Raw genomic sequence first — 27881 nt, 5'->3', positions numbered from 1 at the left:
TAACTGCGTTGTGCCCGGATTTGGTTCCCAACCTACACCCCAAGGTCAACCCTGTGGACCCTATGGACTTCGTAGAAACAGAGATAACAAAGGTAAGTTCTTACCATATCTCTTGTTATTGTTTCCCCTCTTTGCTGCCAAGCTGTATCTCTTTCCATCCAGACCCCCCGAGGAGAGATCCACGTCCACCACTAACTCTCTCACCAAGACGTTCCACAGCCACCGCACCGCTCTCACTGTAGCTAAGGGACCGAGGAATGTCTCTCTGGATCTGACCCCTCTCACGGGCTCTCGCTGGCTCCTTTCCCACACGCTCCCCTCCGCTACCATCCAGCTCCCACTTGCTCTGGAACTCAGGGTCTGGGGTACGTCTGCAGATACCTGGACTCTCCTCATGCACCCCTTCGCTGCCGGCCGATTGCCTCTGTTGCCGCTGGGGCTCAGGGTCCGTTAGGCATCCGCCAATAGCTGTCCCTCACACACCCCTTTGATGCCAGTCCCACTGCCGCTGCTGAGGCTCAATGTCCGGCTGGTGTAAACCAGCAGCTGGTCCATCTGCCTGCGCTCCTTCGCTGCCAGCTGACTACCGCTACTTCCACTGTCCCACTTTCTCTGGGGCTCAAGATCCGGGGGAATCTACCGTGGACTGGGCCAAGGCGTTCCACAGCCGCCGCGCCGCTCTCACTGTGGCTAAGGGACCGGGGAATGTCGCACACCCCTTTACTGTCAGCCCCACTGCTGCTACTAAGGCTCAATGTCCGGTGTGTGTACATCAACAGCTGGTCCGTCCACACGCACTCCTTCACTGCCAGCTAACTGCCGCTTGCCGGCACCTATCCCTTGCACTCCCCGTTCAGTCGTGCGCCTCCTACCATTAGGCGTTCTCTTACCCACGCTTCCCCTAGGGAGTACAGGAGCTCTGTAAAACGCGCCCTCCTCAGAGGCACGCCCACCCGGAAGTCCTGTTCTGCTATTCTTAAAGCGGTGGCAAACATCTGATTACAACTTGGGAACCTCACTCCATGCTTCAAGACCTGGAGTCTTCAACATATAACATATGTTGGAGCCTTCAACAGGAGTATGACTTATAATCCTCATGCCCTAATACCTCCTCAATGACTGGCCACCTCCCCTTTCATAGGCTTCATCTTCTCCAATCTAGTCCTCAACAAGTCAGATCCTCACTCCCCAATCTGGCCTACTGCTACGGTTTATTCTCGTGACCGATGTCAATCATAAGTTAACCTGACCAGCACTATCAACACTGATTCAACTAAGCTAGATGACTTTTCTACTTTATTTCATCATTATGTTAGAGGCACTAATATAAAATGACCTGCTACTCCGCCCTGTCTGAATAACCTTTCTCCTCACTTTTGATTCCCACTGATGCTATAAACTATTATTACAGACCACTCCATGCCCCAGCAGCTCCTCCTGTCTTGCAACCTTTTGTCCTCCTCGAAGGATGGAGGGTGGTAGGTTCAGGGGAAATGTGAGGAAAAATTACTTGCCAGAATGGGTAGTGGACAAGTGGAATAGCCTCCCATCAGAGGTGGTAGAGGCTAAGACAGTAGAGCAATTTAAACATGCTTGGGATAGACATAAGGATTAAATAGGGTTTGAGGTTACCATAAGGTTACAAAAGGGGCAGACTAGAAGGGCCAAGTGGTTCTTATCTGCCATCAAATTCTGTTTCTATGTTTATGTTTAAATTGCTTGTTAAGAAGAAATCTAAATCCTATCAATCTGTAACATTTCCCTTCTTATTCTTACCTCAGTCACTTGGCACAAAGTGCCCTCCTCTAGCAGACCGAGGCGGCTGTCTGGCGCTGTATCTCCTGGTCTTCCTCTAAATCATTCCCCCAGTGATTAAATAATTTGCGTTGCCACAGGGCTCCCCGCGTTCTCTTTATTACTCTTTTTTATTTTAGATTTTAAATTGTTTTTCTATTTCTATGTTACTGGCAAGGCTAAAGTCTTGTCTTATTCTTTAATCTAAAAGTATAGTTTTAGGCACCTCTATTACTCCAATGCCTGGCTTATAGTACTTACAGAATTGGAATAATTGTATTATTTATTACAAGATTCTGCAGGGTTATATCATTGCAATATGCTGCAGTGCTCTAATACAATGCTGGGGGAGGGTTAGACTTAGACTGCGGGAGGGGAGAGTTAGGGTTATGGTGCGTACACACTGGGCGATTAAAGTGGATGACTGAACGATATCGTTATCATTCAGTCGTCCACTTTATCGTCCATTTTTAACACAAAAACGATGAACGATAACGTGCGTTCCCGTGGGTCGTTCGTCATCATTGTTCATCGGGTTAACATGCAGGCCAACCTGACGATGACGGGAGAGAGCCCGGCGCTGAACGATATCGTTAATGATATCGTTCAGCGGGTGTGTTCAATGACATGAACGACATTGAGCACACCCTGCCGGGGACACACTAGATGATATCGCTCAGGGAGCATATCGTCTAGTGTGTACGCACCATTAGGCTGCGGGAAAGGATAATTACCTAATCCTGTTGGTATTCTAACCGTCGGGATGCCAGTGACAGTATTCTGACCACCGGCGTCCCGACCGACGGGATCCCGTACCCAACCCATATTGAATATATTTTAAACCAATTAAGGGTTCCATTTATCCTTTAATATTATACTAACCATTGATAAGCCATTATTACTAAAGCTGAACTCCTGCCGGCACCTTGGTACCGGTAAGCATACCTGGCTTTATGAGAAAGGCGGCCTTTGCAGGAGAAACATATGGTGATGGTACTAAAGGATTATCACTAGGTTATTAGTCTGATTTATAACACCGTGGAGGTGTGCTCAGGCTCAGTGTAATGCACCAGGCAGGTATATCAGCAGTCACAGGGAGGATGTAATGCCTGATTGCCCTTGGCAAAAGGTTGGATGAAGATCAACTGCAGGTGTAATCCGCAAACAGTGCAATAGAGGTGATATACAACAAAGGATAAATTCATCTCAAAGGCAGATTGGGGAAAAGGAAATATATTTACAAGGACAATGACACTAAGGTGTCAGGACACTGGAGGAACCAGTGAGCACAAATACTGCAGGAGTCGGAGCAGGTCAGGAAGTCTCTCTTTGGCAGGCCGGGAAACCAGCGTCCAGCAGGGGAAACGTCTCCTCACACTCAGGCAAGCCCAGGAGTCCTCCAAGGCAGCCCAGCAGGTCAGAGAAGGTCCTAAGCATAATCAGCCTCCACGAAATACTAAATACCCATCCGGGTTTGTATAGCAGGGAAGCGGTCTGTTCGATTTCAGGATGGCGGTCATAATGGTAGGAACCCCTGTGCCCTTTCAGTCACTGCATTCAGGGCAGAAGAGGGGGCCACACAGTAAAAAGGAGCGTTGTAATGATGGTGGCGTCATATCATAAGTGAGTCTGGCTGCATAAGATGCGGGAGTGAGGAGTGGGCCGCTCCATAGCACCAGCTCCCCGGCAGTACCAAACTCAGCCTAGGGCCATAGGAGGGCACCTCCAGCTCCCACAGGCCCCTTGTCAGACAAGCTGCAGGAATAAAAACTGGAGGTTAGGAATAATATAATAGGATTAAGAACTGTTAGTATATTATGAGTACCTATGCTGGTAAAGAATGCTATAGGCATTGTTAGTATATTATGAGTACCTATGCTGGTATAGAATGATATAGGAATTGTTAGTATGAGTACCTATGCTGGTATAGAATGATATAGGCATTGTTAGTATATTATTAGTACATATGCTGGTATAGAATGATATAGGCATTGTTAGTATAGTATGAGTACCTATGCTGGTATAGAATGATATAGGCATTGTTAGTATAGTATGAGTACCTATGCTGGTATAGAATGATATAGGAATTGTTAGTATAGTATGAGTACCTATGCTGGTATAGAATGATATAGGCATTGTTAGTATAGTATGAGTATCTATGCTGGTATAGAATGATATAGGCATTGTTAGTATAGTATGAGTACCTATGCTGGTATATAATGATTATGCATTGTTAGTATATTATGAGTACCTAAGATGGTATATAATGATTAAGCATTATTAGTGTATTATGAGTATCTATGCTGGTATAGAATGATATAGGCATTGTTAGTATAGTATGAGTATCTATGCTGGTATAGAATGATATAGGCATTGTTAGTATAGTATGAGTACCTATGCTGGTATAGAATGATATAGGCATTGTTAGTATGCTATGAGTATCTATGCTGGTATAGAATGATATAGGCATTGTTAGTATATTATGAGTACCTATTGTGGTATAGAATGATTAAGAATTACTAGCATATTATGAGGGGATTGGTATGAATGACCGCTGGACCTGTGCCCCGGCAGTTCAAATCCCGACAGCAGAAGACAGTCAGGCATCTAAATCCCGATCGGTAAGTACACTGCCTAACCCCAATCTCCCCTCCCCCCCAGCCCTCTTTTAGGGGTGCCTAACCTCCCACCCCAGTGCATAACCCCCCTGTAAGTGCCTAAACCTAACTCCCCCGTCCCCGCTGCCTAAGTCTCCCGGGGGGGTGGTGCCTAACCCTAACCCTTTCGGGGTAGGGGTGCCTAACCCCAAGTCCACCTGGGAACCCTGAAACCTAACACCCCCCCCACGCCTGTCCGCGCCCGCCTTACCTTCGCTCCCGGCGTAGGGATAATGATAGGCGTCGGGATTTCAATGCCTATCATTAGTCCCCTGTCGGGATTAAACAGTCGGGAAGCCGGTGGTTGGCATTTTGACCGTCGGCTTCCTGACTGCATCCCATTATGAGTACCTATGCTGGTATAGAATGATTAATAATGGTTAGTATATTGTGAGTACCTATGCTGGTATAGAATGATTAATAATGGTTAGTATATTGTGAGTACCTATGCTGGTATAGAATGATTAATAATTATTAGTATATTCTGAGTACCTATGCTGGTATAGAATGATTAATAATTATTAGTATATTCTGAGTACCTATGTTGGTATAGAATGATATAGGCATAGTAAATATATTATGAATAATTAGCATTGCTGGTATAATATGAGCATCTCAGCTGGTGTACTGTAATAACAGCATGAATGGAATAACATTGACCGCTCATGCTATAAGACAGTCACATGGGCACAGCTCTATCACATACAAGCACCATCTATTACAGCTATAACTTACAGTATATAGTATTTTGCTTGGAGCAACTTGAAGAAAATGAATTACGAATTATTAGAAGACATTCTGAGATACATACTGTTTGTCAGAATCACTCTGTACGGCCGCTACATTTTCCTCAAGATCGCCGACCACAAGGCGGGTTGGGAAGGAACATCCGTCTCCCAGGCTGCAGGAACAGATAGAGCAGATCAGTTATTAGATAGAGCGCTGGCACTAAATGAAGGTTAATTACAGGAGTGAGGACAGCCCAGTGATGTGTGCTGCCCTCTCCTGGCCCCTGCCGGAATGATCACTTTGCTATAGGAGGAGCAGGCAGTGCAGCATTGGGTGCAATGTGTCAGAAAGTCAGATACCTGGGACCCACGATGCAGAATAAGTCACCTTTTAGAACCAGGAATGTTCAGTTCTGGGTGGTTTTATCCTTTATGATCCCAGTAACAGTGCTAATAGTAAGGAAGCCAAGGCCAGTCATTCTGTATTGATTGTAAGGGACCAGATTTGTACGCTGCGCCAAGTCTGAAGTGCGTAAGCTGTGGGTTTATGACCGAAAGTGGAGGCTGCCAGACATGTAATGCATTCTATTGTCAGACAGCTCTATTAGGGTTAAAGAACAATGACATACTCACATTAATGATTCTGTTCTGTTTGCCTAAGATCTTATTTATCTCAATACATCTGAGATTCACTAGCATCCACTGGGGTTGGGTATGGGAGACTGGCAGTTGGAATGCCGGACGTCAAAAGACCGACAGTGGCATCCCTCCCCTCCCCGTTTGTGCCTAAACCTAACCCTCCCCCATTTGTGCCTAAACCTCCCCCCTTAGTGCGTAACCCTAACACCCCCTGGTGGTGCCTAAACCTAACCCTCCTGCCCGCAGCTAACCCTAACCTCCCCCCTCCTGCATGCCTAAACCTAACCCCCCCCCCCCCCCGTGGTGCCTAAACAGCGATCCACCCCCCACGGCTACAAGACAACCCAGCCCGCTATACTTACGTTCCGGATGCCGGCTATTGGTATTCCGGCGCTGTCATCTCTACTAATGTCGGGATTCTGGCGCCGGTGTTTTGGCCGCGGGTCGAGGTTCCGGTGCCAGGATTTCGACCACCGGCATCCTGTGCGGCGGTAAACTACATCCCTATTCACTAGCACCAATGCCGACACTGTTTCAAAGCAACATTAATCTATATGCCTTAGTGATTCAGGTGACAATGTGCTGCACAAGGCAGAACCTAGCTTTGCATTATTTAACAGCTGTTGCAGTTTTAATTTAAACTGCTGGTAATCTCTTTTTTTAATCAATATATATATATATATTGATGTTCTTTTAAACTATACATGTACAGAATTGTTTGCTACATTGTAACTGTTATAATGTCAGTGTAGTATTGCTTTGAAATACCATTATTTTTTAATTTTAATAAAAGAGTATATATTTTTTAAATATATATAGACTTGTTTGACTCTAAATGTTCTGATTGCGGGGTCTTAACCTCTCCTTATCCAACAGGAAGCAACTGGGCATCTGCATGTTGTGCTGCAGTCTCCGTGCGTATGCAATAGTCTCGCAGCGGACGGGTGTGTGCGTTCTCTCCTGTGCGTTCCTTGCTGAATCAGGCCCTAAGGGCACCCACTGGGGCCTATTGTGCAGGGTAGCGACCCTTCATTGAATAGCTCGAGGCTGAGCTTTACCCTCTGCCCCCTAGTATAAAAATACTATAATGACTTTTTTGTCCTATGATACTTATTTATACATTACCAGCTTACCTTGTAAATATAGGCAGCAGCCAATATATCTTTTCCCTGCCAAATATTCCCCTGAAGTTGTTGTTTATACGGAGTGGGAAACCTTCTCTTTGTGGACAAGACACAGAGGAATGGACAGCGTCTACATTGAGAGCAATATAGAAATCAAGATATAATTTACAAAAGCTGGTGCACAGGAAAAGGTGCTGTAACCCATAGCAACCAAACAGCTGTTTGTTGGCACAAAATGTTCAGAACTCAGGGCTATTTGCGTCCGCTCGCTGGCTAAAAGGGGCCGGCTATTTAAATCATGTGCTCGCACTGTGTCGCGTAAAGCCGCCCAATAAGTAATAGCGAGCGGCCGCACTATGCGCTCGCACCTGTATAAAGACGCCCCTTTGCCACTCGCAACACACGTCATCTCCGGCAGTTGTAGGATTAATCGGGAACATAGAGAGCCATCGGAGCTGCTCGCAGTGCTTGTGGTAGCCTTCTCCCACCACAACATTGCGAGCAGTTCTGGTTAAAATACAACCTAGTCACGTGTGTAATGACGCTACTTTGCTAATTATGCACACCCATTAAACGCCGTTCTGACGGTCGGGCACGCCTGCGTTTGCACATCCACACGCCCGTTTTCAAGCACCTTCCCGTTACCACCCACAAACGGCACTATCTGTCACTCAAAATAGCGGCCCGACTGCGGACTACAGGCGAACACTTTCCCATCGCAATGACAGGTTTGCGCACGTGCATTGTGACTCATACGCATGCGCAGATTGCGAAAAATTGCTCAATGTGAGCGAGCGCAGCATAGCGTCCGTGTCTGGATCAGGTCCTCAGTACATCAGCGGTGTAATAAGCTAACCCTGGGCAGGGAAGAGATGAGACTAGTTCCTGGTGCCCAGGCCTCACTGGCAGGAGTTGCTGAGGACTGCCCCTAATAAATCACATCTCACCAACCCAGATATGACTCATCCCTACAGCTATGCCAGGCACAGGTAGTACCATGTGGTTATGGTACAAGGGGGTATTCAGCTCTCTTTAAGCACTCAATCTGGAGATAAAGCAAACACAAATGTTGAATGTTGCTGGGGTCTCACAGCACAAAAATATAAGCCCCTTGCTTACCCCCAGCTGCAACTACCTGCATGTTCCAGGCGGATGGGGACATTATACAGCAGGAGCAGCCCGGGAAGGGGACGACCTGAGATCTCCTCCTGCCTGATGACTGCAGGGGTCACAGCACTGTATACAATAACCTATTCCACCTTATTCAATTGTTTTATTTTTTTTTCACATAGGGGATACACTGAGCCCTGGAGAGTGATAAAGTGGAGAGTGATAAAGTACCAACCAACCAGCTCCTGTCATTTATCAAATACAGCCTGTAACCTGACAGGAGCTGATTGGTTGGTACTTTATCACTCTCCAAGGCTTAGTGCATCTCCCCTACTGTTTTGACCAACGAGAAAAAGTAAGGCTATTCTTGGGGCACACTTATATATGAATTCTTATAAATAAAGTAAAACATAACTTTTATTTATTATATAAAACTCATGAAGGTACATACATATAATGGCGAAATATAAAAGACAATTCTGCTAAGTATCCCACACACCAAAATATAAATTATATTGGATGTGCTTATTTATAGCAACAGATACCATAGAAAGTGGTATATAGGCTACACAGTATGCAGTCCTATGATCCCCATTAAACAGTACAATATATGTTTACAGAACCTGGTATTCTTAAGTGGTCTCCCACATTAGTACTAACCAGGCCTACCACTGGATCGCTTCCAAGATCAGACGGGTTTGGGCATAATCAGTGAAGTATGACTGTAAACTATCGTTACTGAAATTATATGGGGATTCACCTTTGCAGACGGTCTGAGCCTATTATAAAATGTAGGACTATTCTCAACAGAGAGGTCCAATTGGTGATTCGTTGCTGTCAAGGCAGGTGATGCATAGGCATGCCTTACTTGTGCTGCAATCAATTGGCATATGCACCATAAACATTAAGATTGTAGCTTATAGAAAACACATAAGTAACTGTATTAGTTAGACTGAGTATGTGCATGAGATAGGAACTCTACATATGATACACAAAGAAACAAAGCCTGACAAAACACATAACGTACACATGTACTATTTCCCAGTCCAGGAAAATCCCCTGTAACAAATAAATAACTGTAAACAGTACTGCCTCAGCTAGAACATCACGCAAAATTTTATTAAATTAACCACTAAAGTGGTATCAGGTAGACGCAATGTATAGTGAATATCTGAAATTTCCATGTGATGTTGCATTAAGTAAAATAACATACACCCTTCATATTCTGGTATATGTCACACATAACATCTCAGAAGGTGCTTAGAGAGTATTAGCCATGTATAGGAAGCGTACTGTGTCACAGGAGGTGATCAAGCCTCGATGCGGGCGAAACGCACGTCCTCTTACTATATGACTAACTGCTGATATTCAGGATCACCCAGCCAGTGCACGGACTGGGCTCCATTGTATCCCACACTGGTAACGTATAAGGCTGACAGAATATGTCTGTACAGCCGGTTAGACTTATGAAGTCTTAGCCTGCTTAACAATCTAATCTCCCTTTGCATTATTTTTTTCCCCCCTCCCTTTTCTTTACTATTGTGAATTGGATAATCTATTCCTGTGACACAGTACGCTTCCTATACATGGCTAATACTCTCTAAGCACCTTCTGAGATGTTATGTGTGACATATACCAGAATATGAAGGGTGTATGTTATTTTACTTAATGCAACATCACATGGAAATTTCAGATATTCACTATACATTGCGTCTACCTGATACCACTTTAGTGGTTAATTTAATAAAATTTTGCGTGATGTTCTAGCTGAGGCAGTACTGTTTACAGTTATTTATTTGTTACAGGGGATTTTCCTGGACTGGGAAATAGTACATGTGTACGTTATGTGTTTTGTCAGGCTTTGTTTCTCATGCACATACTCAGTCTAACTAATACAGTTACTTATGTGTTTTCTATAAGCTACAATCTTAATGTTTATGGTGCATATGCCAATTGATTGCAGCACAAGTAAGGCATGCCTATGCATCACCTGCCTTGACAGCAACGAATCACCAATTGGACCTCTCTGTTGAGAATAGTCCTACATTTTATAATAGGCTCAGACCATCTGCAAAGGTGAATCCCCATATAATTTCAGTAACGATAGTTTACAGTCATACTTCACTGATTATGCCCAAACCCGTCTGATCTTGGAAGCGATCCAGTGGTAGGCCTGGTTAGTACTAATGTGGGAGACCACTTAAGAATACCAGGTTCTGTAAACATATATTGTACTGTTTAATGGGGATCATAGGACTGCATACTGTGTAGCCTATAAACCAATTTCTATGGTATCTGTTGCTATAAATAAGCACATCCAATATAATTTATATTTTGGTGTGTGGGATACTTAGCAGAATTGTCTTTTATATTTCGCCATTATATGTATGTACCTTCATGAGTTTTATATAATAAATAAAAGTTATGTTTTACTTTATTTATAAGAATTCATATACAAGTGTGCCCCAAGAATAGCCTTACTTTTTCTCGTTGGTCAAAACTCTGCTACATTTAGGCTGTGGGAGCACCACCAACAAATCTTGGATGTATAAATTATTTATTAATTTAGATGGTTGGTTTTAGTAATTCTAGTTATGGTTCTGTGCGGAATCTTCCCTATATATTGCTGCAATCTCCCCTACTGTGTCAGATTAAAGTAGAGACATGAAGCCCCCTGCCCACTTCCTGTAAGAAACTTGGTAATAGAAACTCGGAGGAGGCAGAACTCCGGAGGGTTACAGGTAGAAGTTCCCTCTATAGGAAATGCCGTCCAACTAGAGACTGACCCACGGAAACTAGAAGAAATAACTAGATCCATTCCTAACTAGATCCATTCCTATAATTGCCACTGCACGTCTGGTGCTATGTAATTGCATGGAGTGTATGAAAGCACCGCATGTCTGTGTAACACTGATATAGGAAATCACATGTACAATTAGCCTCTAGTATGAGATGGTGTTACCTTCACCACCACCTTGCTCTCCTTGAATGCGCACCAGGGAGTCTCCTATGTCTGTGTGTGTGTTGTATTTTGTGGTACCTTGGGTATATAATCACTACCACTATTCTTTTAACGGCTACATATGAGCAATAAATACTACTCTTCCTACAAGATGCTGCACAACACTTTACATCTGCTGTAATCATGTGATGTATAGATAGCCATTCCCCAGCTGTCCTGTGTTGTATCCAGAGCCGTAAGTCAATACTCTTCCTGCTACCCCCATCTCAAGTAGGTTGTCAGGAGGAACCAGCCAAAGTCACCAGCAAAGAGGTGCTGCAGCAGCTACACACCACACACAAATGATGAGGTGATGACAAAGAAGTCTGGTGGTGTCAGCTACTACTATCCTGGCCCACACAGGGACATAACTAGGGGTGTGCGAGCAGCGCAGTTACGGGTGGTAAAGGGGGGTGTGGTATGAAAAGTCGACATTCAGTATGTTGACAGGTTCTAAATGTCGACAACCTGAATGTCACCAGGGATGTTAAAACCTAGCTCTAAAAATAACACAAAAAATGTACTGCCGACATTCTGGTGTTGACATGCTGAATGTCGGCATTATGAACAGGTCGAAATACTGTATGTGAATGTCGTCATTTTACATGTCAACATAACATCCCAACATTGTGGTGTCGAAATTCTGACAGGAACACACTAAAGGGAGACCCAGATCGGTACAAACCACAGATCAACAGCCAGAGAACAGGGAGGCAGAATAAGCCCAGCCTGTCATAGTACGCTTTCATGTCAATGATCTTTCTACTATTACATAATTATGGGTGGGTACTTTTTACCCCCAAAAATAACTATATAAAACCCATGGTTCCCTTTTACTGTCCCAATAAAAACTTTGGCATCACTGGTCAGGACGTCTCATTAATGCCATTACCTATAGTGGACATGTTCTTCGCTACGAGCCAGCAGTGGTAGTGTAAGAAGGACAGGATATTCATGAAGAACACGATGGACACCAAGAACAGCGAGATGATGTTGACTTTTGCTCGAAGGGTCGGAGTCCCATTCTGCAATGAGGAGGAAAATCATTGTCATACTGAAGAATTTAGTTTGCCCAGTTTCTGAGTAAAAGAAAACACAGAGAATACAACCACACATGTGCATTACAGATCACATATTCTAACATTCACCATTAAAGGGCACTCTCAATGGTAACAAGACGTGTAAGGGGTCCAGTGGGGGCCAAGCACAATCTGCAAAAAGAGTGTATTTTTACGCCTATGTAAGGAAGAAGGAAGGGCTGGAGACAGGAGCACCGAGTGGAGGTGGGGCAAGAATTAATGACTTGGGCTTGTTGGAGGGGCCCAGGTCCACAACCCCTTCCCGGTAATGCTTCTTACCTGTCGCCGGTCCAACACATTCTGCTTTGTGGTGGGCTGCAGAGGGTCCAGGGAGGGTGTGGCTGCTGAGAAGCAGCAGTCTCTGATCGCTCCCCCCTGGATCTGCCTCTGAATGGGGGTCGCTTGGCTCTCCACTGTGAAGTATGTGGCGTTGCTTCAGGACGCCGTGCATATTTTTTTTGTAGGTGGCATGTAAATACAAACTATGGGCCACATAGGCAAATGTATGGGGGGTTTCCAGTTGCCCAGAAACTCCCCTCCAGGAAACCCCGCTCTAGAAATCCTGCGTTTGCCCCTGGGCCAGGATTGCTATTGGTAAAGCCGTTTCTGATGATTCTCCCTCCTTTCTTGCTGGTATATCCTGCCCAGCATTCATTTCTTAGAGAACTGGTGACCTAAACACATTGGATGCCGCCATTTGTGGGTGGAAACAATATTACCAATATATATACAGTATATCGGTGTATTTGCTTACAAAGTGTTTTACAGAAGGAATTGGGCGGAATGTTAAAGCATTCTATCTTGCTATAAATCGCCTTACGTAAAATCGTCAGAAAACCGCCATTTTCAAACATGAGAAACCGCAAGTCACCATACTAATTTTTAAAATGTTCTAAATAAAAATTGCCAGGTGAAATAAGCGCCAAGTTCACAATTAGCCGAAAAATACACAGTTGTGACAGACAAGGCAGAAGCAGATGCAGCTGTTTAGCCTGTTACCTTGACTAGAAAATTTAAAAATAACTAAATAAGGTTTAAAAAAAAAAACGTAGCCCCCAAAGTATCACCAGCACTAAAAGCCTAGTCTGTTAGCAGCAAAATCGGGTGGACAAATAGCATGGGGACCCAAGAAAAAGCCTCTACCAACAGTAGACGCTAGGCTGCGGGCACTATAACAGGGGAACACACAGCGCGCTATCCCCCTTCCATAATGTTCTGCAGCCCTAGCCTGGTCAGTATACATGCAAGCCAGATCACCCGTTCAGGGCATGCAGGGGTCATTTCTATCAGAAATGAGGCCTATCATAGTAATCGGAAAATGAAAATACACACAGGCCAATCGTGGTTATCATCCAACTGGATTTACCTGCATGCAGGCTATTGTCCTGGTTTTGGAGGCACATACCCATAGAGAAACCCACACACCAGTGTACCCAGAGACATACTACGATATTAGGCCAGTTGAAGAATGTGACTAGCAAAGTCTGTTGAGATATGGAAATTTAAATAGTGTTATGTACGGGAATAGTTTTGTGGTCCTTTTAAGGACAGTAATGGCTTCCCCAAGGTCTCCGGTGTATATGCACCACTGCATAAGGTAATAAGATAAACTTTTATAAAAATCCATTCATTAAAAAAATGCCTAATGATACTTCTGGGACAGGCTGCTGATAGGAACATACGCTGCCAGCTGGACAAGTCACCTCGGTGCTGCTAGAGGTACTACCATAGTGTGGTGCCTGGTGCGCACTATATGATGAGCTGTGAGCCTGTGTGACCATCAGTCACTGTCATATTTTGCCTGTCACTAGGTCTGACTGTGGGCTTGATTCAGAGATGATCTCCGATTGTTAGAGGACTGTGTATGCGCAGGATATGTAATGCCCTCCATCTGCGAGTCCGCTCACAGTGCCTCCTATCTGCAGCCTGATGGACAAACTGCGGCGTTTGGGAGGTGGAGCGGGGGTGTTCCTGCCCCTGTTTTCCAGGGGCAGGGTCTGCGTCGGTGGATGCAGATTTCCTGGCCTCGCAAGCTGTCAGGACCCGTTCAGGCTGTGGTAAACTTCAGCTACCGCAGCCTGGCCAAAGGGGCAACCATCGCGACTTGTGATGGTGATCCTAGGCTGCGACCTCGGTCGCAGCGCTGGGACCGCAGATGCAGCGAGGTGTCTGCTTTCTACAGATACCTCCTGCTGCATTTGCATTTTAGATGGAAGGAATTGCACAGCCTCTTGTATGCAGCTCTGCAATTCCGCCCATCTCTGAATCAGGCCTGTATGTTGTATAGTGTGGTAATATTTACATGGGCACATATGGACGCACCACAGGGCCTGACCTGGCTGCCTAAAACAAACAATTAATGTTTGCAAACAAATGAGGTAATAAACAAGCTTAGTAACAACTAATAGATCAATGTAACATAAATATTATATACATCACTGAAGGAAACAGAAAGTTCTTACTGGCCAGCATCTTATGAAGTGATATAATACTGTAGCAGAGATGAAGAGGAAGTACAGCAGGGAGTACAGCAGCAGCAGCAGGAAAGATTTGCGATTTGTAAATCCAATACAGTTATTCACCCTGTAATTCAAACAAGACTTTTTTTTTTCATAAAAAGCAACAAACATAAAGTAGAGCAGACAGTCTGAGAGGGTATATAACCCGCACATACCAGGGGCAGTGATGGTCCATCTGCAGGACACAGCTGCAAGATAAAAAATAAACATCACCACATGTTTATAGATGTACTAAAGTAAAATGGTCATCGGGTACTTGCTAATTATATATATATATATTAGGGGTGAGCGGGTTCGGATTTCTGAAATCCGAACCCCCCCGAGCCCCCCCGATCCGAGTCCGATCCGAGTCAGGCTCGACTTTTCCCGCCTGACTCGGATCTGAAATCGAGGCAAAACGTCATCATCCCGCCTTCCGAGTCTCGCGGATTTTGGATCCTATATAAGGTACCCGCGTCGGCGCCATTTTCTCACTCGGCTGTGGACAGTGAAGAGGGAGGGTGGGAGTTAGGGCTGTGTAGTGTAGTGTAGTGCTGCTGTTGTCCACTACTTCAAAGTCCATAGGGGCTGGCTGTGTTGTGCTGTGCTGCTGTTGTTAATAGGGGCTGTGTCCACTACTTCAAAGTCCATAGGGGCTGGCTGGACTGTGTTGTGCAGTCAGTTCTCCATAGGGGCTGTGTCCACTCCAAAGTCCTGTGCAGTGTCCCAGTCCTAAAGGAGTGCTGTAGTGTTGTCCAGGGGGTGCTCTGTCCATCAGGGGTGCTCCCCCCAAGTGCTAAAAAAATAATATATTTTCTGTGTTTGTGAATTGTGTGCGCAGTAGCCGCACGTGCATCAACAAAGTAGTGCCAAGCGTGCGCCTGTGTCATAAGTAAAGGGCCGGCTGGCTTGACCGTTAAAGGGTGCTGTAACCCCCGAAAGTACACTCCAGTCCAAAGCAAAAAAAAATGATTTTCTGTGTTTGTGAATTGTGTGCGCAGTAGCCGCACGTGCATCAACAAAGTAGTGCCAAGCGTGCGCCTGTGTCATAAGTAAAGGGCCGGCTGGCTTGACCGTTAAGGGTGCTGTAACCCCCGAAAGTACACTCCAGTCCAAACCAAAAAAAAAAATATTTTCTGTGTTTGTGAATTGTGTGCGCAGTAGCCGCACGTGCATCAACAAAGTAGTGCCAAGCGTGCGCCTGTGTCATAAGTAAAGGGCCGGCTGGCTTGACCGTTAAGGGTGCTGTAACCCCCGAAAGTACACTCCAGTCCAAACCAAAAAAAAAATTATTTTCTGTGTTTGTGAATTGTGTGCGCAGTAGCCGCACGTGCATCAACAAAGTAGTGCCAAGCGTGCACCTGTGTCATAAGTAAAGGGCCGGCTGGCTTGACCGTTAAGGGTGCTGTAACCCCCGAAAGTACACTCCAGTCCAAACCAAAAAAAAAATTATTTTCTGTGTTTGTGAATTGTGTGCGCAGTAGCCGCACGTGCATCAACAAAGTAGTGCCAAGCGTGCGCCTGTGTCATAAGTAAAGGGCCGGCTGGCTTGACCGTTAAAGGGTGCTGTAACCCCCAAAGTACACTCCAGTCCAAACCAAAAAAAAAATTATTTTCTGTGTTTGTGAATTGTGTGCGCAGTAGCCGCACGTGCATCAACAAAGTAGTGCCAAGCGTGCGCCTGTGTCATAAGTAAAGGGCCGGCTGGCTTGACCGTTAAAGGGTGCTGTAACCCCCGAAAGTACACTCCAGTCCAAACCAAAAAAAAATTATTTTCTGTGTTTGTGAATTGTGTGCGCAGTAGCCGCACGTGCATCAACAAAGTAGTGCCAAGAGTGCGCCTGTGTCATAAGTAAAGGGCCGGCTGGCTTGACCGTTAAAGGGTGCTGTAACCCACAAAGTACACTCCAGTCCAAACCAAAAAAAAAATTATTTTCTGTGTTTAGCCGCACGTATATATCAAATCGATATAACATAAATGGAGGACCAAACTTTCTTCGATAAAAATAAAATAGAGAAAGATCAAGAACCACTTCCTCCTAGTGCTGAAGCTGCTGCCACTAGTCATGACATAGACGATAACATGCCATCAACGTCGTCTGCCAAGGCCGATGCCCAATGTCATAGTAGAGGGCACATACAATCCCAAATGGCAAAGTTCAGGAAAATGACCTTGAAAAAGACATTTAAAGCAGCTGAAGAGAAACGTAAACTTGCCAATATGCCATTTACGACACGGAGTGGCAAGGAACGGCTAAGGTCGATCCCTAGTATGTTCATGACTAGTGGTTCAGCTTCACATGACGATGGAAGCCCTCCTCCCACTAAAAAAATCAAAAGAGTTAAGCTGGCAAAAGCACAGCGAAGAACTGTGCTTTCTAAGAAGATATCACAAATCCCCAAGGAGAGTCCAAGTGTGGTGGTGGTTGCGATGCCTGACCTTCCCAGCACTGGACGGGAAGAGGTGGCTGTTTCCACCATTTGCACGCCCCCTGCAAGTGCTGAAAGGAGCACCCACAGTCCACTTGCTGATATGCAAATTGAAGATGTCACTGTTGAAGTACAACAGGATGAGGATACTGGTGTAGCTGGCGCTGTGGAGGAAGTTGGCGAGGAGGATTCTGATGGTGATGTGGTTTGTTTAAATCAGGCTCCGGGGGAGACAGTTGTTGTCCGTGGGATGAAAAAGCCCATCACGGTCATGCCTGGGCAGAAGACCAAACATTCCACCTCTTTGGTCTGGCAATATTTCTATCCAAATCCGGACAACAACTGTCTTGCCATATGTACCATATGTAAAGGTGAAATAAGTAGGGGTAGGGACGTCAACCACCTAGGAACATCCTCCCTTATACGGCACCTGCAGCGCGTTCATAAAAAGTTACTGTCAAGTTCAGAAACTTTGGCTAAGACCGTAAGCAGTCCAGGGACACCTAAATCCCGTTGTCCTGTTGTATCCAAGCGCCTGCAAACCACACCGTCAACTCCCTCCTCGTCAATTTCCTCCTTAGTCAGGATCGGAAGTAGTCCTGCAGGCCATGTCACTGGCATGACTGACTCTCCTATCCGGGATTCCTCTGGAGGATCCTGCATTGCTACGCCTACTGCTGCCGCTGCTGCTGTTGCTGCTGCTGGGAGTCGTTCATCATCCCAGAGAGGAAGTAGGAACACCACTACTTTTACTAAACAATTGACCCTCCAACAGTCCTTAGCGAGGAGGATGAAGTACGACAGCAGTCATCCTGAAGCAAAACGTATAACTGAGGCCTTGACTGCTATGTTGGTGATAGACGTGCGTCCGGTATCCGCCATTAGTGCAGTGGGATTTAGACAATTGATGGAGGTAGTGTGTCCCCGGTTCCAAATCCCGTCTAGATTCCACTTCACTAGGCAGGCGATACCGAGACTGTACAGAAACGTCAGAAAAAGTGTCCTCAGTGTCCTGAAAAATGCCGTTGTACACAATGTCCACTTAACCACGGACATGTGGACAAGTGGAACAGGGCAGACTAAGGACTATATGACTGTGACAGCCCACTGGGTAGATGTATCACCTTACGCAGCAACAGCAGCAGCGTCACCAGTAGCAGCATCTCAGAAACGCCAGCTCGTTACAAGGCAGGCTACGCTGTGTATCACCGGTTTCAGTAAGAGGCACACCGCCGACAACCTCTTAGAGAAACTGAGGGAAATCATCGCCCAGTGGCTTACCCCACTTAGACTCTCCTGGGGATTTGTGATATCTGACAACGCCACCAATATTGTGCGGGCATTACATCTGGGCAAAGTCCAGCACGTCCCATGTTTTGCTCACACAATAAACTTGGTGGTGCAGAATTTTCTGAAAAGCGACAGGGGCGTGCAGGAGACGCTTTGGGTGGCCCGAAAAATTTCTGGCCACTTTCGCCATTCAGCGACTGCGTGCCGAAGACTGGAGCGCCAGCAAACACTCTTGAACCTGCCCCGCCATCACCTGAAGCAAGAGGTTGTGACGCGGTGGAACTCAACCCTCTATATGCTTCAGAGGATGGAGGAGCAGCAAAAGGCCATACAAGCCTATACATCCACCTATGACATAGGCAAAGGAGGGGGTATGCACCTGACTCAAGCGCAGTGGAGAATGATTTCCGTGTTGTGCAAGGTTCTCCAGCCCTTCGAACTTGCCACACGTGAAGTCAGTTCAGACACAGCCAGCTTGAGTCAGGTCATTCCCCTCATCAGGCTTTTGCAGAAGCAGCTGGAGAAAGTGAAGGAGGAGCTAAGACGGAGCGATTCCGCTCGGCATGTGGGACTTGTGGATGAAGCCCTTCATTCGCTTTGCCAGGATTCCAGGGTGGTCAATCTGTTGAAATCAGACCACTACATTTTGGCCACCGTGCTTGATCCTAGGTTTAAAGCCTATGTGGTGTCTCTCTTTCCGGCCGACACAAGCCTGCAGAGGTGCAAAGACCTGCTGGTGAACACACTGTCAGCTGAAGCGGAACGTGACACGTCAACGGCTCCTTCTTCATTTTCTCCCGCAACTGGGGCTGCCAGGAAAAAACTTAGGTATCCTAAGCAACCCGCTGGCGGTGATGCAGGGCAGGCAGGACCAAGTTTGGACATCTGGTCCGGACTGAAGGACCTGGCAACAATTTCTGACATGTCTACTGTCACTGCATATGATACTGTCACCATTGACAGAATGGTGGAGGATTACATCGGTGACAGCATCCAAGTAGGCATGTCAGACAGTCCCATACCTGTACTGGCAGGAAAAAGAGGCAATTTGGAGGCCCCTGTACAAGCTGGCTCTATTTTACCTGAGTTGCCCCCCCTCCAGTGTGTACTCCGAAAGAGTGTTTAGTGCAGCCGGGAACCTTGTCAGCGAAAGGCGTAGGAGGTTGCTTCCACAGAATGTGGAGAAGATGATGTTCATCAAAATGAATTATCAGCTCTTCCAGGGAGACCAGCCTCCAGAAGGTACAGAGGGACCTGTGGTGGTGGATTCAAGTGGGGACGAGTTAATACTTTGTGAGGATGAGGATGTACACACTGAAGAGGGTGAGGAATCGGTGGATGAGAATGACATCTTGCCTCCGTAGAGCCAGTTTGTGCAGGGACACATTAATTGCCAGCTTGTTTTGTGGGGGCCCAAACGAACCAATCATTTCAGCCACAGTTGTGTGGCAGACCCTGGCGCTGAAATGATTGATTTGTTAAAGTGTGCATGTCCTGTTTATACAACATAAGGGTGGGTGGGAGGGCCCAAGGACAATTCCATCTTGCACTTCTTTTTTTTCTTTGCATTATGTACAGTTTGGGGCCTAGTTTTTCTAACTGCCATCCTGTCTGCCACTGCAGTGTCACTCCTAGATGGGTCACGTGTTTGTGCCGCCCACTCGTGTCGCTTAGCATAGTCATCCAGCTACCTCGGTGCAACCTTTTGGACATGAAAACACTATTGTGAGGTGTGAGGTGTTCAGAATAGACTGGAAATGAGTGGAAATTAAGGTTATTGAGGTTAATAATAGCATAGGAGCAGAGAAACCAACAAATTCTGTGATTTTAGCTGTTTTTATGCTTTTTAAAAAAAAAATACAGATCCAAAACACAAAATCCAGAACACAAAACACGGAAGGGTGGTTTTGGCAAAACCAATCCAGATCCAAAACACGAAGAAAGATCCAGATCCAAAACCAAAACACGAAAAGTGGCCGGTGCACACCCCTAATATATATATATATATATATATATATACACACACACACACACACATCTCTATATATAAGTCTGGATAGTTTGTCAGCAGATAATTAGACGTTTTGTGGACTTACATGTCACAGGTGGAGCAGTGGTGACACTGATCGGGTTTAATCATTTGACATTTCTCACAATATCTGATCTCTATATTAGGAGAAAACAAAGATTAATGAATAAACTGTACAGCAAGAGTAAGACGCTGTGTTTATGTGAGGTGACCGTAGGTGTGTTCTCCCCTCAGCAGTCGTAATGCAAAGTATTCCGGAGTTTGGCCCCTGAAGCATACCACATCTGCTGCTGTAGCCAATGGGCTGCACTTTGAAAAAACTACCCTCCCCGGTAATGGCCGCCGCGTGCGTGGTCTATAGACTAAGGGTACTATTTAATACATCCTGGCGCAATCACTGCATACCACAATGCGATCATGGGTGCTAATATCGTGCCCAGATCGCATTAAGTATGTAATTATTGATAAATGGGCTCCATAAGGACAAACCAGCTGACTGGTCAAGAGAAATAGGCAATCGGACAGGCTTCACGGGCCGCACATTTGTCATTATCCTCAGTTATACAAATTATAAAAAAACAGCCCCATAGCCCCACTTTCCTGGACCTGGCAGTACAGAGAGGATTTAGTGATTATTATGATTATGTCACCAATTCTCAGTCCTCAGGCGGATGTCACCTCATACACAGGGGCAGATCACCATACTTCCCTACATGACCCTCTCCAGGAGGGACACAATGCTCTGGTCCTGGACTTCCCTGGTAAGAGGTGGGGCTGCAGCACAGCTCAAAATTCAAATAGGGGAGTCACACCAACTGTCATTTCACACACTGCCAAACATCACTGGCTGGGACTCACCTATTTGCATTTTGGACTGTACTGCAGCCCCGCCCCTGGAGCCACCACCAATCATAACTTACCAGGGAAGTCCTGGACCAGAGCATTGTGTCCCTCCTGGAGAGGGTCATGTTGGGAGGTATGGATCATTTCTCAGCAATGTCAGTGTGGCGACTCTGGAACGGCTCTGGAAGGTGCTACGCACCCAGGTATCATCGCTCACTTTACTTCACACCACATAGATTAACTACTGTAATAGCCGGTAATGTGCGCAGCCAAACATTGCGGTGATATTCGCTGTGATATTGCTGAGAGTGGAATCAGCCTGACAGAATTGTATGGATCGGTCCAATGACTCATTACCAGGCTCAGTGACGGAAACACCACACGTGTCAGGGATAGCATGTTTCAGGCTTCCCCGGTATCCGGCTAATACTATTGTCCTGGGCTCGGTGACATGCAGCAAGATGTGGGGACAAGAATGCCTCATCCCAGATCTCACACAAAGGACCAGTTTATTTATTTTATTCATCTTAGACAGAATTCACAAATAACAGTAAATTATAACATTGTGGTGCGACCCAATAGCTCTTGTCACACATCCCAGCTACTGCTGGCAGCGTATATAGGAAGTGTGAGGAATCCTGGTCACCGATCTGTGCGCAAGACTTAGGCCACACACAGAGTCCAAGTGATCAGTGATAGATCATTGTTTAATTTGGCCACACATGAAGGTAACAACATCACTAGAGCCTATTAGCGCATTCTGGAAATGAGCGCCCACAGGCCAATAGCGATCAGTTTATGGCTAAATTTACCAACATGTCCAATAATGATCATTTGATTTCCATCACGTTATCAGGAATCACAGTCTTGTTCGGAGCCCATGCTGAGAGACGGAGCCCACTGCCGATATCAGCTGCTGTACTGCAGGGTGTGTGGCCAGCATTATACAGCCTATATGTACATTATAAATACGGCGGAAGTCTCTGTAGAGCTCAGCAGCTCCCCCTACTGTACCTGCTATGATATTGATGGGCATAAATTTAGCAGCTCGTGTGACAATATGCTGCTTGTATTCCTGCCGTTCCTCCTTCTGGTACAGCTCCTTGTCATACAGGGGTAACTGAAACTAAAGGACAGACACAGGATAACTTTAGGGACTGCTGAAAGCAAACACTGTACTGTGTGACCAACACAGACTAAGGGGTCTATTCATGTAGATTTGCATTAATGAATTGCTACTTTTCACTATATATCGCATCAGTTCGATACAATTTATAGAGCTTGGCTAAGTTACAATTCATGTATCTTTACCCTTCCGACAAAGCGATCCGATATCCAGGTCACCGATAACGCTGTCTTCAACTGCGGTCTTCTCTGGGAAGCGAGGACCCGGCAGCCAGGTCCTTTCTGCACATGCGCAGGGTCGCAGTTAAGGAGAGGCTGCAGTGGCTGCTGGGATGTCAAGGAGCAGAGCCAGCACCGGGTGTCGGGCAGAAGACAGGAAAGTAAGCAGCTTCCCTGCCCGCTTTGTGACGGTGTTCAGGCTACGCCATACTGAGATGGCGAATCTGAACACACAGGAGAAGCGGAAAAGCTCAGCTTTCCGTCCTTTATTGAATCACATTCTAAGTGATATATGAGCTGCTCATAGAGGACATAATAGGACATAACAGGAAGTAATAAGAGCCAATCAGGTAGCAGGCTGCATCCATAGGGTGAATAATGTGTGTGTATAGACGTGTGCGTGTATGTATATATATATATATATATATATATATATATATATATATCTATTACATTCCTATTGGCTGTTTCATCCCTAGATACCACAATCAGACTTCAGCTGCTCCTTTTATAAGGGGTGGGATGTATCAATCGTAAAATCTGGTATTACCTCAGAAAACTGCAGTTATCGGAGGTTACCGCAATACACATGGATCCCAATATGAATGAAAAAGTTCTGTAGCAGATATCTGCTGTGGACCCGCGGAACAGCAGTGGCCATAGGATTCTATGGGGCTGTGATGTGCCCACATGCAGCAGGTTCCAGAAAGCATAATTTCCTGCATCTTGTGCCCGTGAGGCAACGCCATGAATAGATGGTAATGCCGAAAGAAGCCTTTGGGCTCCCTATCGCAAAACTCCTCTGCACATGCGCATTTGGACTCCAGGGTCATAATCCCAAAAGTAACTGCATCACCAGGACAAGACTATATCGCAAGAGCAGTCTCGGCGGGTAAGACTACCTGCATCCTGGTGATCAAAAGTGCTGTGTTGTAGGTGAATAAGGGGGTGATGTATTGCAATTTATTGCCGATGATTGATAAATCTCCCCCAAGACACGCCGGCATTATAATACACTGCTCTTTAGGGCCTGATTTAGAGGTGGACGCAAAGCCTGCCACTGCTGCGTCTTGGCATGCAGCGGATCTGAGATGTTATGCAAGTGTCGCAGTCGCCTTCTTTTCTACAGAGACCCCAAGATCTGTCGCTTGCTTACAAAGACGCAGCATCAGACAGACATCTGTAGCACCACTGGACCTTGAGTAATCCCATGGTTGCCCAGAATGTCCGGGGCCAGAGCCAAAAAGTAAGAAGAGGCAGTCGCTGGCTGCCACCCGCTCCTGAAATGGTCGCAACACGCCTGCGTTCGAGTCGTCACGCCCCCATTACCTCTCCCAAACGGTCACTGTCTGTCAAGCATTCTGCATCCTACTGCAAAGTACGACCGCTGTCACAAGACCATCGTGGCACATGCACAGTACGACTCTGATGCATGCAGAGACTGAAAACATCGGCGCCAGCGACTGAAATCGATATTAAACCCACCTCTGATTAAGGCCCTTAGTGTTTTATTGGCAGTACAATGCATGTAAACAGGTTTGAAAATAGAATCCATAATTCATGCGTCCATGCAGAATACACGGCATCGCTTGGCGTTACAGTACAGGGCTAGGATGAAGTAATATATAATAAATGAACACATTGTAATTGGTATTTACCTGTTTGGGTGGGTTAGCTGGACGGGCAAATACCGTCTTCCAATACGACCACGCAAGCATTACAAAAAATAGGTGAAAAAACACCAAGTCGGTAACTAGAACAGTAAAAGAAAAGTTAGTAAAACACAAATCATCACAGACTATTCCTGTTTCTTTTTCTTTATTTTTTTTACACTCATTAGAACTCTCCAGCTGTTGTGGGACTATAAGTTCCATTATCCCCGGCAGCCTTATAGTTCCACCAAGACCTAGAGACCCCCAGCTTGCTGTCTGGGCTCGCCATCAACTATAACTAGAGCTCAGTTGTTTTTATACCATCTCCATGTTAGGGTAAGTACATTTTTGTGGCTTTGGGTAATAATCTTTTCAATGAAGTTTCCTTCAGAGTAACTAAGTGCCTGTAATCCTCTGCTATATCTATTTTTGTCATTAGCGATCCCTATCCGCTGATATCAGTGCTGCATCAAAAAGACTGGCACACAAGCTGGCATCGCCGCTGGTTAGTAGTGTGACACAAATAACTCTTTGTAAAGCAACACAAGTAAAAATCAGGTGCACCGTAGCCAAATATGTAAATGCTAACAATTGCAATGACAACCAACACTGGGTGCAGGAAAAGCCAGGAGGGGTAAAACGACAAAGGAGAAAAGCTTAGACAAGTAGGAAATTCAAAAAGCAAATACAATTATACAACAGAAAAGCACAATTGAAAGAAAATAGGGAAAAGCAAAATGAAGAAAACCAAAAAGTAAGCAAGGCTCTTGGCTGGGGAAAAAACCTACAAAAATTAAGTGATAAGACAAAATTCCCAGTAGATGTGGTAAATATACCTCCATATTGCAGACACACCGCATACTGCCCCCAGCATCTCCTGACTATGATTTAAATTCCCTTAATCCTCAAAGTATACTTTACTTATATATCATTTGTCATGTTACGTCACAATTGGCCAAACCTAACTGTCCCAATTTCAGTAGGACAGTCCCTATTTAAGGTCTCTGTCTTGCTGTCACGATTGGGACTACTTTGTCCGGATCTGCCTGGGAGTGAGGCAGTATGACCCATTCACACTGCTTAATATGGCGGAGCACCAGTAACTGGGTGTCACACTCAACTGCCACTGGTGTGTGCAGCATAGAAAGAGTGGTAGGAGGGTCACTAGACAGAGATAAGGGGCCGTCTGGTGCTTTTCAGCATTAGAGACACCCCATTTGTGACACACACATACACCCTCCTGGGTGTGGCCACACCCACAGCCCCAATCAGCTTACTCCGCAATGTTGGGAGGTATGCTATTGGCTACTCCTCACCCCTCCTATTTTATCACTATTGGCCATTGCTAACTGCTCCTGTTGCATTGCTATTCCTGACCCCTCCCTCCCCTCTGAAAAATAATAACTATCCCCATTTCTAAAACAACAATGTTGGGCTCCCTCTTGGTGCTTAACCTCCTTCAGGCCTAATCTCTTTTGTACCTGTATGTGGTTTTTTTTTTATTCTTTTTTCTTCCCTTTTTTCCTTTTGAGGAAAATAATGTTTTTTTTCTTATCTACTGTTTACACAATACAAAGCATCATTTTGAATTATGGTGCATACACACGGGCAGATTTTTCTTCAGATCTGAACGATAACGATTTAAAAAAATCGTTCAATCGTTCATATCTGAAGGAAAATCTGATATATCTGTCAGATGAACAATTTGAACGATGCGCGTTCCCGATGGTCAGATAACGATATCTGACATCTGATGTGTTTGCAGTCAGACTTGGACGATTCCATTCATTTTAATGCAGTCAAAAATCGTTAAAATCTTTGGTAAAATCGTTCATCTGACAGATCTGACCGTGTGTATGCTCCATTAAGCAGATTTTTTTTTCAATTTATAAGAAAAAAAATAAAACAAACTATTTAAAAAAAATAGAAATACTGACTGTTGTAGATAAATAATAATTTATGAACTTACCTTTTTCTATCTCTAATTGTATTGTCACTGTAGTAAAAGACAAAACAAATAGCTTCTATTACTATCTGCAGTATAAACCAGTGTTTGCTATTTCTGACGTACATTTAAAAAAAGGTTTTTAGATTAACATGAAATAGATTCACTATAGCTGATAATAGTAAAAAGTTTATTAATTTCAAACAGTGGGCCTGTCAGACAGTGATGCCCATTGTCTGACAACAGAATGTATTACATTGTACATGCTGAATTCAATTTAAAGGGTTTTAAATGTCTTCAAAAATCCAACTGTTACATTTAGAATGCAATGACTGGAAAGACACCATTATAATGTATTTGTCTTTTAGTGCACCTTTCATGCAGTTACAAACCTGCGAAAAGCACAAAGAAATCGGATAGATGTGTACAAGCTATAACCAGATTGTTTTAATGTATTTTTAACCCACATGACTTAAGCTTGGTATTTTTTTATTTTTTTTATTAAATTTGGTCATGGAATTTATTGCATGGAAAAGAGGGTGATGTGCACTATTCCTGGATGAAAGGAGGCACAACTGTGCCCAATGCCAAAGAACTGGACCTGGGGGTGACAAGGAAGCGCCATTTTCTGAGTTTACTATTTTTTTTGTGGAGGAACTGAAGATAATGAATAGCAAACTTAAGATAGGTTATGCATCCTATTCATTCATTATGCTTAAAATCTTAATAGTACACATACAAATGAGGGTTTAAGATGCTGCCCGTCAGTGGTTCATCAAAACACAAAAATCCCTATTACCAGCAAATGAGGAAGCATGGCATGTCTATGACATCATAAGATGGCCTCATTTGCAAGCTATACTTTTTTATACTAAGCTCTAGTGTGTGGGAGAGAAGATTTAGCTGATCTAAAGCACATCTATATCCAGCTGCTGTACACAAAGCATTATTCAGTTCCTTACAATTTGCAATCGATTGTGTATAAAAATCTTTCCCTTTTTCAATCGATTGCAGAATTGCCACAATCGATTGAAAAAGGGAAACATTTTTTTACACAATCGATTGCAAATTGCACGATTGCTGCAATCAATTGCTGATGTATGGGGGCCTATATACAGACACTCACAAGAGCACCCCTCAGATGCAGCGATCATCGCATCAGACACAGCAGCAACAACTGGGGCGCTATATATCAATCGCATTTGAAAAAAAACAAATATGATTTTCCACGTGTTTTCAACACTGCAAATTTATTAAAGGCAAACGCGGTGTATTGGTTTGGAAAATAGTTATATGAATAACCCAATGCACAGGGGAGTTTGCCTTTAATAAAATGTAAATTATAAAAAAACATTTTAAATCGATCTGAGATTTAAAAAAACCAAAAAACAGTTGAATAATAAATCTAGCAGAGAGCCTGTTTAGCACTCCTAAGTAATGACATCACTAGTCTACAAAAAAAATGTAATAACAACTGGTTATACACATGCCACATACATTATGGACTGTACTGTAAACATAAATACACTCATCATGTAACATTATAAGAACATACATCATATAACATCAGTGTAGGGGCAGCAGGGAGCCCAGTACTTACAGATACACAGCTCGTACACATAGGCGTAGTAGGACCAGCACACTATCAGGGAGATAAAGAGCACCGGGATCCAACGGAGCAATCGCCGGCTCCCCCGCGGGGGGAGGAGCCGGGCCAT

At 44.8% G+C, this 27881-nt stretch overlaps 1 protein-coding gene and 2 pseudogenes across 1 annotated transcript; 1 reads left to right on the top strand and 2 right to left on the bottom strand.

Moving 5' to 3' along the window:
* Positions 1 to 115: 115 nt before the first annotated feature.
* LOC148474471 (palmitoyltransferase ZDHHC20-B-like) lies at positions 116 to 27881 on the bottom strand. The gene is made up of 12 exons (XM_088458583.1): positions 27764 to 27881; positions 26188 to 26214; positions 24225 to 24319; positions 22237 to 22348; positions 20447 to 20516; positions 14807 to 14839; positions 14595 to 14715; positions 11946 to 12078; positions 6952 to 7072; positions 5263 to 5352; positions 891 to 1041; positions 116 to 424 (listed from the first exon to the last, which is right to left on the bottom strand). Exons 1-12 carry the CDS (start codon positions 27879 to 27881, stop codon positions 116 to 118), a joined length of 1380 nt encoding a protein of 459 aa, XP_088314709.1.
* LOC148474473 (5S ribosomal RNA) lies at positions 8664 to 8782 on the bottom strand (annotated as a pseudogene).
* LOC148474472 (5S ribosomal RNA) lies at positions 10159 to 10277 on the top strand (annotated as a pseudogene).

This window comes from Taudactylus pleione, unplaced genomic scaffold (assembly GCF_031769625.1).
Source record: "Taudactylus pleione unplaced genomic scaffold, aTauple2 ptg000842l, whole genome shotgun sequence".
NCBI lineage: Eukaryota > Metazoa > Chordata > Amphibia > Anura > Myobatrachidae > Taudactylus > Taudactylus pleione.
Note: the sequence above shows the minus strand (reverse complement) of the source record. Positions and strands in the feature narration are given on the sequence as shown.